The following is a 12453-nucleotide window of genomic DNA, read 5'->3' as shown; positions in this document are numbered from 1 at the left end:
GCTATAAGGCCAAGTGATTAAAATAAAATAATAAGAAAATGAAAAATAAAACTTATGAACCATTGAAACCACATTGCTTTTCCAGTAACTGAAAATCAAAAGTAATGTTCCAATTTATGCAATCATCCAAGCTTCAACTCGGTTTCATAAAGGTGCATCAATTAACACCAAGTATTGCAAAACATTCCAGCCCTCATCTCAATTCCACTAGAGGTGCATTACTTACACCGTTGTTAAAATTTACAATCCGCAGGGGTGGAGAGTACGACATATTACTTGAAATATATCTATTTATACTAGACATCCTATTCTATCGTTGTGAACCGGGTCCGCGTGAAGCCCCAGACACAATCATTCCATTATACACAAACGTACTTTTCAAATGGAGGAACACTTTGAGATGGACTCTGTACCCTGTGAAGAAGTGAATCAAGGGAGCTTGGCTCTGAACTATTTGCAACAGCCTTACCCCTTAAATATTGTTCAGGTTTTACAGAATCATTAGGAATCTGTTTAGAACACACGTGGGAATTCAAATAAGATTCACATGTTAGACAATGACAAACTACATGCTGAGAACAATTCTGCTGCTTCTCTTTATAAGAAGATACTCCCAAACTTTGGTTTTCAATTCCACGCATCATAAAATCTTCTCCAGTGTTTTCCTTGCAAGAATTGTCGGACCAATAGCCTCCATCCTGCCCATCGCAAATGGCCAAATCTTCATACTCTTCATCGGACCTTGCAGAACCCTCTTCCACAGACCCTTCCATCTGATACAGAAAAAAAAACATTCAAAGTGAGCCCGAAATGCTTCAAAACACCTCATTTTGAAACCAAGAATGATTTTAAACAGATTTCATTTGTTTCGACAGAGGATTATTTACTTCAGGATGCTTTTATTTTCAGTTAATTGTCACCTTTCCCATTTTCATGTCTAGGTAAAATAATTTAGTTAATAAGGATGCACCTCGTCTTGAATATCTCTGTTTTCTGCATCACTAAGATCTTCATCAGTGTCAACCTCAGGAGCCTCATCTGGTTCTTCATCACTAGTAGGTACTGGCATGTCTTCCGTAAGCTGAAATGATATAATTTATCCGAAAATTAGAAAAACAAATTTACCCACCTTAAAATACCAAAACTAAACCTCTATAGCTATGCACAATAAATGTGCAACAGCCGTTAATTTTATCCATAGCCATGTGTAATTATTATTTGCACGCATTAAAAAGTACATTATAAAAAGATGACAAAGATCTGCAATATTCATTAAAATAAGTTAGTGCAAGAGAAAGTGCACAGGTTGCAAAACCCATGCAGTTGATAGCTGTTGGATGTAGGCTTTAACAATACAATTCTGAAATGTAAATCACATTCGTTGACATTCTGACAAAATCTTGTTAGCTACTTCTGACCTCCGATCCCCATTTGAAGATGGGCTGTAACTACAGTGTAAGAATAAAATTAATTGTTTTGAAAAGAGAAATATATGCCACTGCAAAATATACCGATACATTAAATAGAGAAAAAAAAATGTTGACTCTTTCAAAAAGACAGAATTTTATGGGACATTCAAAGGAAAACTCACTTAATTTTAAATATTACCCTTGCATAACAATCTTAGAACAAAACCTAGGACTTCTAATATTTGTCAAGAGATTTGACTAGACATCTTATTTTAAACAATGGAGAAAACACATTGAAGGCAGATTGGTAACTAAAAAATAATGGTGAACCATGAAACACTATTGCTTCTCATCCGAGAAAAGTTGGTCATCACCCCATGGGCCTTCTGCCTTCACACAACATTGCTCCATCAGGCTTTCACCCATTGCAAAAAATTCCCCACCAGTGCCTCTCGTAGGAGTCTAGGCCGTGTCTCAGTCCCAATGGGGCTGATCATCCTCTTGGACCAACTACTGAGCATTGCCTTGGTAAGCAATTGCCTCACCAACTCACTAATCAGACTTGGCTCCCCCCTTTGCTCCTCAGCCTATGGGGTATTAACAGCCATTTCGAGCTGGCATTCCCGTCCCAAGGGGAGGTTCTTACGTGTTACTAATATCACTGGAGGGCCAATACCTAAACCTAACACTGATCCAGAATCTTTCTGGTTGCTCATTTAAGAATTACAATCTTTAGCTCTAGAATCAAATCATTCTATTATATCTGAAAAAGACTTTCAGATAAATACAAGTTTGATTAGAATTTCCCTCTAAAATTCCGCACAACTCTCTTTCACAGGCACATAATCAATTAAAAAGTATGCAATCTCATAAGAATGCAGACAGATTTTCCTTATTTTAAAGAAATTGTATGCAATCCTAAATGAGCATTAATAATGGGAGGCCAGAAGAGATGACTAGATAGTCTTAGGTCTGAAGCTTGAAAGAACATAAAAAGGAGACAATTATCAATGTGTTATTCACTGAGGCATTGCAGTCAAAAGCAGAAAGATGGCATCCATAATCGCTCCAATCCTAAATGAGCATTAATAATGGGAGGCCAGAAGAGATGACTAGATAGTCTTAGGTCTGAAGCTTGAAAGAACATAATAAGGAGACAATTATCAATGTGTTATTCACTGAGGCATTGCGGTCAAAAGCAGAAAGATGGCATCCATAATCGCTCCATGTCATCATCATTAAAGAAACAATTTCTCACACCAAAAATCTAAACTGCAGCTTATTTTGGACAAAAAGATTTTGATTTCTAACAAAGTTGAGGCTGCTTTGGTGAAAGTTGAAAACTGTAAAAAGAAAATAGTATTCATCCCAATTAGAAAATTCATCCTAGATATTATGAAATGGTATTCATAATACCTTCTCATCAGTATGACTAGATCTGTATAATATTCCATCATTTTGTAATCAATTTATCAGACAGTTCTGTGGGGAAACACAATTTACTTCCCATCATAGATGAGTCTTGCATTGGGAAAACATTTAAAATCATAAAAGAAAAACAGTCTAAACAACATAAACAGGAACAATCAAAAGCATAGAACTAGGAAAATAATATACAGCCAAAAGTTCTAGAAAGCATGTGTTTTTCTAGTTTGTAAAGCGAAGCAGCGCAGAAGATAAATATGAGTACCTCCTTTGCAGGCCGTCCTTCAGAATGCCTGGGTGAGCTTGAACATGAAGAATAGTAACGACTACCAGTTTCAGTACCATCTGCCCTTGAACCATCTATGCTACTAGCATGGCTAGTGCCTCCAGTGTCATTAGGCCAAGCACTAATACCAAAATTGCCAAATTGAAGATTTACAGGCTCTGCCTTCCCAACTTGAAGAGGTCCATACAAAGGATTTCCAACACCACTTTCAGTTCCATTGTGGTCATTATTATCAATTGATTCAAATGGCCAAGCCTTTGCAACAGATCCATCTGTATTAACAAGTGCCATAAGGTGGCGCTGGGACCCTTGCCTCTGAATAAGTTGAAACATCCCCTTTGAACTAACTGAATTAGCAGCACACTGATTTCTATATTCTTCTTCTACTACACTAACTGTATTTGTAGTGTGGTCATAGAGTTGCTCACCTGCACTACGCCTACGTAAACAGCTAAAAACTGTCGCATGTATAGCAGCAACGCTCCTATCCACATTAGTATTGTTGACCTTTGGAATTAAATGTTTATCAGCTCGTTTGCACAAGTAATCTTGGATTGTCCGTATATTGCGGATATATTTCACATATTTGTTCCTTGCAGGATCTAGGGTCATATATTTTGCACGGACTGCAAAACGTTCTAAGTGTTTATCTTCACTTGCAATATAAATCACAAATGGTATTATTGAAGGATGTTTTTTCATAAGCCCCATCTGTCAGATTCCAGAAAGGAACTATCAGTTCAAATAGTATTTCAAAAGAACACATATGACAACTTTATGTGCACACGCCCAGTAATAAAAAGAGTACTTCGAAATGCATATAGCACAGACAGAAGCTTACCATAAAATTAAGGCTTAAATGCACACCTTCAACCACTACAGATTCCTTCCTCTCTTCCCATGCAGTTATTAACCTGTCCAGGCTGTCCATTACCATCTCACTTTGGGCTTTATATCCTTCAACTGCCAGACATCTAGGCCCTATTGCTTCGATCCCAATAGTAGCTTCAGATCCCTTTGCATTATCAAAAGGTTCGAATCTGCTTGCCTTTTTGGTCAAAGTTAAATCTTGCATGCCCAGTTCATCTTTGTTGGATAATAAACTAGACCCCTGAGTGACAGGCTGCCCATTTACAGACATGCCTGCAAGCTTCTTTGCTTTCTTTTTTGCCTTGGATTCTGCTACAGCAACTGGATCTAGAAACTCTCCGGCATGGTATGTTGAAGCCCACAGCAAAGGATTTTCCTTCTCATCTGAAAAACTCCTCATCATGTGCCGTATTGAATCAGTAGATACAACTGTCGTGATTCCGAGTCTACTAGCCTGTAGAAACAGTGTCACTTTTCAAAGCAGTTAGCAATAAGAATCACATGTAGGCATGCATCAGTAATAAAACTAGGAAGTAGGGTTAAGGTGCTACACCACATGGCACAAACTACATAGTACGAATATGTAGGAGGAGATAGGTTCTATAGAAAACTGAAATATACAAAGTGTACTAGCTATACAAAGCATTAATTCTTGTAAAAGGAACCAAAGGAGAATTATGTTGGGTAATTTGATGAAGCCATCCCATAAATTATAGTAATAACAACTTTTAATTTTAAACCATGCATTAAAACTATATACATCTGTTGAATTGTACGTTATCTCAATCAGAGATAGCTACATTAGTTGGACTAGTAATCCTTTCTTGCAATAAAATATAAAAATGGTTTCTTGCTCAATTATTAAATATAACATGTAGATATGCACACCTATGTTCCTATTTTACTGAAAATAGTAATACAATCTCTACATTAAATGGTTCAATATGTAGATCACAACATAAGATCCATCATCTATTACCAGTGAATTTCTGCATCACCAAAATATCACTTTCTTTCTTTTAATCACTAGCTCTACACTAAATGATTCAACATGTGAATCACAACATAAGATCCATATCTGTTACCAGTGAATTTCTGCATTACTAAACTATCACTTTCTTAAATTAATTATGCACCCCTGTACCCAAAGGGACCAAAAGACAATTTATGAAGCACATAACAGAACTTTCTGTCTTGCCTTAAGGGAAGAAGATTGTTAAAAAGCAATGATGTATGTAGTAGTCTATTAAAGCTCTAACATGTCAGGTGGCTGCATTCAAGTAAACATAATTGCAAGAAGCAAAAATCTCCAACAATTCAGGGATTGAAAGTTGAAACTTCACAGATATAGCAGGTAGTGGCAATTGAAGATGAATGTGCCTCAAAAAATTTCTAAAGTAAACATGCAACAAAAGTAATTGTGCTGCACCACTTTCTTCCTTGCCCAGACAAATTGGAAAACATGAGCTCAGACTCATTGTTGCTTACAGCAGGAGCCACATAAAATAATACATTGAAAACATATGTTGCAAGCTAGAGCTCAGCTACATAGCACTAAAATCACAGAGCAATAGTAAATCTGAATGTAGTGTTAAAAGCAGTGCTGTAGCATTCATAGCTTGCTCATTAACCTCTCTTCACAGGCTTAAACTCAATGCAACTTTTTTTCCCTGGGACAATTTCAGGATCTAAAATCTAGAAACTTTAACCTTGTATAATTTGGGTTGCTATATAAGAACCAAACATAATAACCTCCAGTGTGTGTTCCCAACGTTTAGTCCTATATTACATACCATCAGAACAATGCTAACATTCATACTCATAATAAGGGCCCCAGCAACTTGCTGACATGGTATGAAGCATTCATGATTCACACAATTGATCAATGGCCCCCTTTTTGATGAACTTCCAATTTTGCACACATTCACATCAAAATGCAAGTGAGTGTAGAATTAACTACCATCCACATGTGTTTGATGTTTTACAGATCATGCATTATCATCTTTTAGATAGCATGACATTTAAAAAATTACTTTCTTAAACTGCAAAGACTTCAAATGAAAGGGTTTAATGTGTCTCGGTAAAGTTTTTCATGCCATGAAGACCAATGACATCTTAATAGAAATCTACAAATGTGCTCTCAAACCCATTTTTTGGCTCCATTGACTTGTTACATATGGCTAAAACCACATCCACATATGTTATGACTCAACAACCATATTTTTAATAGATTAATTGCAAGTTTTTCTTCAATCTAAAACGCAAGATTGTTCTGAGAAAATACCAGTAAAGCAGACAAAGTCGACTTGCCACAACCACTTGTACCACAAAGTAAAATTGTCATTGATTCCTTCCGTTCACGTATCCTGGAGAGAGATAAAAGCATATTTCAAATAAGAATAAAACTTGTAGAACTTCGTACCTTTCAAAACTTATGTCAGAAGTGATACAAATAGAAAATCACAATGCAGACTGATATTTATAATCTAGAGACATGCCATTGCATAATCAGGAATGACAATTATATTTTGAAATAATGGTCAAACATATTTTCTCATTCAGTTCAAATAATTTTTAATTACCAAAGTAAAGAATATATTCTTCAAAACCCCACTTCATTGTCATTTCCCCTCTATAAAACTTCACTGCAAACTCCATAGAAAAAACCTTCTTATTACCCTGAATGGCTCATCAAACTCAATCAAGCCTAAGCAGCCTTGCTCTAAGCATCAGAATCGATATAGTATATTATGTACCAATAGTCACGGACCACGGTAGCTTTAATAATCTACAATATCTAATGACAATGGAGGAACAACTTATAAAGTCATAATGCATAAGTATCAATTCAGCCACTTGGGGAAAATGTTAAACACGTATAGGCTAAACACAACCAACTAAACACATCAACAATAAAAAATGGTGATAGATCACATATAGGCTATGGCTGAGTCACTAACCCTTTCTCAACTAAAATATGGAAACAATATAACAGTGTATTTTCCTAAACAGGTATGGATATCAGAAACACCCTTTCAAAATTCTATGAATTGAAAAAATGGCATAATATATATATATATATATATATGAATCAAATTCTGTTGTTCCTTGTTTTCTTTTTTCTTTCGATTTTTAAATTGTAGGCAGGCCTCATGCCACTTGGCAAACATAACAATAAAAAAAAATGTTTTGGAGGGGCTTGTCAAGTTGGTGAAAGTGGAGTGCTGATAATGCTCCCACCAGGTTTCAGGGTTCCCCGGCAACATGTTTGCCCCCTATGGGTCGCTTGTGCTTGTGCTGCTACTGCTAAGCAAAATGGATACTCTTACAGCTTGTCCAAAAAATTACTTTGATGTATTGAAACAACCAGGACGCACTACAAAGGCACTTCACAAGAGATGGCCAGGAAACATTTCGAGGGCATTTCCAGTCATCCCATACATATTTCCCTACAAGCAGGGTTCCCATGGATGGAAAGAGTGGAAAACTCATTTCAGTGACCTTTTCCTCCAACAAATAAGTTCTGTCTATTGGACATTTTTAATAATAGATTATTGATACCTTAGTTATATAAACTATCCTCTCTAATTAATTAATCATTAAAACAGACAAAATAAAACTGCTCGCAAGTAGCATAAGAATTTCAGAAGCACTGATAACATAGAAAATAAACGAATGATTCAGCAGGAAAGGAATTGTTTGTATCTAAATCTAGCAGCTTCTATACATTTTAAAATGGTTTCCCAAAATCCAATGGAGGCCCATGAAATGAATTAAATGAGAAAATACATTACATGTGGAAAAGCAGAGAGACAATATCCAAAAAAAAATTATGATACAGCACCTGCATGCTAGAACCAAGTCAGCTCTTTTGTTAGGTCCAACATATTTGTACTCAGCAAGGGCATCACAAACAACATCCAAAAACTTGTCTCTTTTAACAATCACTGTAGTCCGCCTTTTGTACAACTGGAATGGTTTATTGTCATTTTCATTATCCTTCTCATTATTGGATTCTTTGTCACCTTGTCCTTCCATCAAGTAGCCATCGATAAGGCCATCGTTTTCACTCTCTGAAGATTTCTGAGAAAGGTTAGAGAATGGATGCTTATTCTTTGCCAAATATATTCCATTGCTTGAACTTTCATCTCTCATAACCTCGAAGACCCTTTTACTAATCTGTAGATTAGAACAAAGAAGTATGCAGTCAGCAAAACAGAGAATGCCTTACCCACCGGCCTAAGGAAAACAGTAAAATGTAGTTAAATGTTAGGGTATACGGAAAATGGAAAAGAATACTTTTAGAAATGATTTAGTATACAGTTCCCTACTTATAACCAAAAATAACATGCTTATAAGGATAAAATCAAGAACTAGACAACGCAAAGTAAATAAAAGAAGGTTTGAGGGTAGCATTTTTGGACCTCTTGTCTCATGGGGATTCACATCAACATGATAAAACTAAACACAGGAAAATGTGCTCAATATAGGGTGTGAGGCCCTAGTTAGGTCTTTTTCCTTTCCAGGAAAGAGTGAGCATGTGAATCAGCCACTGCCTTCAGTCACAAAGCCTTAAAAGTAGTCACAGATAGATGACGAAGTTAGAAAAGCAATCTCCACACAAAGACCAACAACCTCCAATCCAAAAGGTTGAACAAAATCTAGAAGTGCAAATAAAGAAACAAGAACTGTAGGGCAATCAAAATAATCAAGAACAGCCACCATGAATCTAAGAGTCTCCACGCTGAGCAATTTAACATAGCAACAAAAAAGGAGAGGCAAACATCTAAAAAATAATATCAATGTAACATGAATTCTAAACAGGAATGGAAGAGAAATCCCTTGTTCCCAAGAGATAACAAAAATTATCCTATGATTTTCTCCTCTCTTCATGATAATGTAGCTATAGAAAACAACTTTGGAGTATAGACTTTCATTCAGAAGCAATCTGAAGGCAGAACAAATGACGACAGCTTAATTCAGGAAAAAAAACAACAATCTTGAACAAACAAACTCAAACAAATTTGTAGCAGAGATAAATACAACTATGTCCAAACCCCAATGGCACCGGACATGGCAAATGAGGATGTAGCTGGTAGAGAGGCAACGAAAAAGAATTACAACATCATGCATACGAATAATTCATATTCAAGCACCAACAACGGCAGAGAAACACAAATAAAGATGTGGTTGACATAGCAAAATAATCGTAGTGGAGAAATGCAAGGAGGATGTAACACAAATAACGATGCATGTGACCTGAAGGTGTAGTAAAACAATAGGGTGTGGAGAAGAGCATAATAGGAAAACAAAGGCAGAGGCAGAACATATACTAGCACAATTGAAGAAAGAGATAGAAGGGGAAAATTAAAGAGCAACCAATAAAATAGTGAAATTGAGATAACAGCAGGATCATTCCCAAGTAGTCCCTTGCATCAGTATAAGCCCACATAATGATATAATATACATGAAGTATAAATATAAGACAAATGCCAAGAAAAATAACTTTAATCGAAAAGACAATCACAGAAAAACCGCTAACGATCAGGAACATTGCCAATATTGCTAAATTGCTGACTGAGAATAGACCTTTAAGAATTTCGATAAGAAATGATCGATAGCTCATTATGGAAAGAATTTTCATTTGCATTATAAGCATTACAGAAACTAAACCCCGGGATAAAAAAGGCACTGGTCACAATCTCTGTAAAGATAAGAAAAAGCCAACGACCTGTAAACAAGTAATTAAATAGTAATATACCAGCTAAAGAGAGGAGACGAATCACACTTCCTGCAAAGCAAGCTTGTTATTATTATCAATTAACCAGAGGCTACAAGATATCTATGTCAAACAGAAACTATCTACAGAGTAGTATCACAAATCATAAAGAAAATCAGTTTAAAAAAAAAAAGTTATCAAACAGAACCTTCTAAAAAACAGATATGCAAATGAAACAAGAATCTCTGTAAAGATAAGAAAAAGCCAAAGACATATGCAAATACTTAGTACGTAAATACCAGCAAAAGAGAGGAAACGAATCACACTTCCTCCAAAGCAAACTTGTTATTGGTAACAATGAAAAAGAGGCTACAAAGAAGATATATATGCCAAACAGAAGCTATTTGCAGAGTAGGATCAGAAATCAGCTGAATATAAAAGATACCAAAGAAAACCTTCTAAAAACAGATATTCACATGAAACGAGAGAAACCCTTGTTGAACATGCGAAATAACATATAGATTTGGTGAGCGGACATCCACAAGACCTAAAACCTACAACAGCGAGATTTTCAACAAGTCTTAGGCAACCCAAAAGGGTGATTCTCAGGGATATTTATAACATAAAATCCGAATTTAAAGCCCCAAAACTGAGAAGGTAACTGGAACAAAGAGACTTAAAACACAAGTCTATACAAGAAATAGAGAATCGACAGTCCTTTCATGACACCTGCACACGAACATTCAGAAAATAAATACTAACAAAACAAAGCAGAAAGCAAATCACCTTGAAAGAGTGACGTGGCTTGCATCCCATAAGTTGTAAGGTACACTGTAAGACAGAACGAGTATACCGAAATGACAAATTCGCATGTTCAGCTCCCTGGCTCGTTGCGCTATCTTCATCACTTACAATAATATAAAGAAGTTTTGGAGCTTCCGCCATTTGTTAAGAATAACAACCGCTACAGTCACTTATACCTGTTAAATAGCACAGCAACCGAGCCGAAATCAAGCTTCCTCCACAAATAGCTATAGCATCCATCAAATTTATAGAGGAAAAGAGAGAAATGTCTTAAGAAAATTCCCTATATTTAAATAGATCACAATATATGCCAGGAGCCTTTATACGCATAAAACATTTTCAATCGATGCACGGCTATTGAAGGCATGAAAAAGCCTCTTGTTTAAGTAGCCAACAGTCACTCTACAAACCGGATCAATGTTAAAATCCTTCGGTTAAAGGCCAATAGTGTGTGCATTATCACTCACCTTTAAGATGATTGCACTCTAAACCAGCCGAAATTGTTTTTTAAAAACGGCTTGTAAATAACAGTATAACGCATTTCAGAATTTTCTTTTTTCATAAAGCAAACACGCACAGATATCTAGAGAACTGGCTGGCGCGAGGCAGACTTTTAAAGAAACTTGAATTTTCTCCAAATAACACACAAAGTTTGACAGAGCACCAGCCAGGCTTTAAAGAAAACTGAGTTTTTCGATAAAACATAAAAACCTGGCAAATTTAGCACAAAGCTGGCAAAATCCTATCAAGAACTCTGCGAACTTACCAGAACACGGGGGGGTATAATTGCTGACATAGCAATGCAGGTTCTGCAAAGCTCGAATTAATGTGACAGTGATCCTTCAGAGGCTCGGACACCCGATTCGATGAAGACAAAAACTGATAGCATTCAGAAGCTTTTGCCTTAAGTTTGAAAACTTACTAGTTCTAATGCAGCTTCTGTTGTTGCCGCCTTGTATGGCTACGTCTCGGGTTCGAAGCTCGTCGCCTTTAAATGAGAAAAAGATCCTGAAATCTGAGGCGATTCGCGGTAAGGTTTCGAGGGTGCAATGGAGATCCATCGATGCAAATTCGTGGTGTTAATAATAATGGCTCCTCTTGCACCACCATTAGTACACCTCCTCCTCCTCTCCTCCACGCTCCCCAACGCAGGACCCTCCACCCGTCTCGCTGTTGCGGTTCCGATTCCCTGCTAATTCATCTTGACTAATTAAATTTCAGCTCTATTAATTAAATTTATCGAGCTCTTTGTCGCTCCTGAGGTTAAAAGCCCGATTTGAAGGGAGACTTTAAATGTGTTAAGCGGAGTCAATGTTGGAGAGTCGTCACTTCAAATGCCATTACCTGACGGTAGTCGTCCGGTTGAATTCGACCGTGATTGACGGGGCAGGAGGTAAACCTCGATAGTCTTAAAGTTTTAAATTATGTTTTGATATTGCCGACGTTGAGTTTCGAACCCCTGACCCCCTGTGGGCCATAAACATGGGGGAGCGATCAAGCTTGAAACCTTCCAAAAGCTCCTTTCCTCATACATATGTTCTTTTAATTTTATTTTAGCCAAAAACAACTTTGGAAGCCTTCGAAAAGTCATTTATTTTTCATTTAAATATGTTTTTTTTTCTTTATTTTATGTTAGGAATGTTACTTATTTTAAATTCAGGGGAGGGAAATTATGGCAATTGATATCAACGTTGAAGCCTTATCTCCATTTGATAACTTTATCATGGGGATTGGGGATTAAGATGCTTTGGGTGTCAAATTGCAGTGGGTACATACATGAAATCTCTATTATATTGTTGGTTGGATGTTACTTGCATAGCATTTTGATTTGATGTTTGAGTTAAAAAGTTATATTCATAAAAAAATATTTACTAATGTTAAAGGGTTAGTTAGTGTTAAATTGTGTTTTATTGCAGGAATGTTATTTATTTAAAATTTAA

At 36.4% G+C, this 12453-nt stretch overlaps 1 protein-coding gene across 2 annotated transcripts; it reads right to left on the bottom strand.

Moving 5' to 3' along the window:
• Positions 1–202: 202 nt before the first annotated feature.
• Positions 203–11815, bottom strand: LOC149154220 (P-loop NTPase domain-containing protein LPA1 homolog 2-like). Of its 2 annotated transcripts, none has more exons than XM_089439227.1 (8): positions 11436–11815; positions 10496–10689; positions 7835–8169; positions 6275–6356; positions 3962–4444; positions 3100–3831; positions 971–1081; positions 203–773 (listed from the first exon to the last, which is right to left on the bottom strand). In XM_089439227.1, exons 2-8 carry the CDS (start codon positions 10652–10654, stop codon positions 360–362), a joined length of 2316 nt encoding a protein of 771 aa, XP_089295353.1. In that variant the 5' UTR covers positions 10655–10689; positions 11436–11815; the 3' UTR covers positions 203–359. The 2 variants fall into 2 exon arrangements, with proteins under 2 accessions (XP_089295353.1, XP_089295352.1); XM_089439226.1 differs by having other exon boundaries at positions 11280–11814.
• Between the last annotated feature and the right edge of the window lie 638 nt (positions 11816–12453).

Source organism: Pinus tabuliformis, chromosome 9 (genome assembly GCF_031772625.1).
Source record: "Pinus tabuliformis cultivar Carrire ecotype Pingquan chromosome 9, CPIR1, whole genome shotgun sequence".
Classification (NCBI taxonomy): Eukaryota; Viridiplantae; Streptophyta; class Pinopsida; order Pinales; family Pinaceae; genus Pinus; species Pinus tabuliformis.
This window is presented reverse-complemented; position numbering and strand designations above follow the sequence as displayed.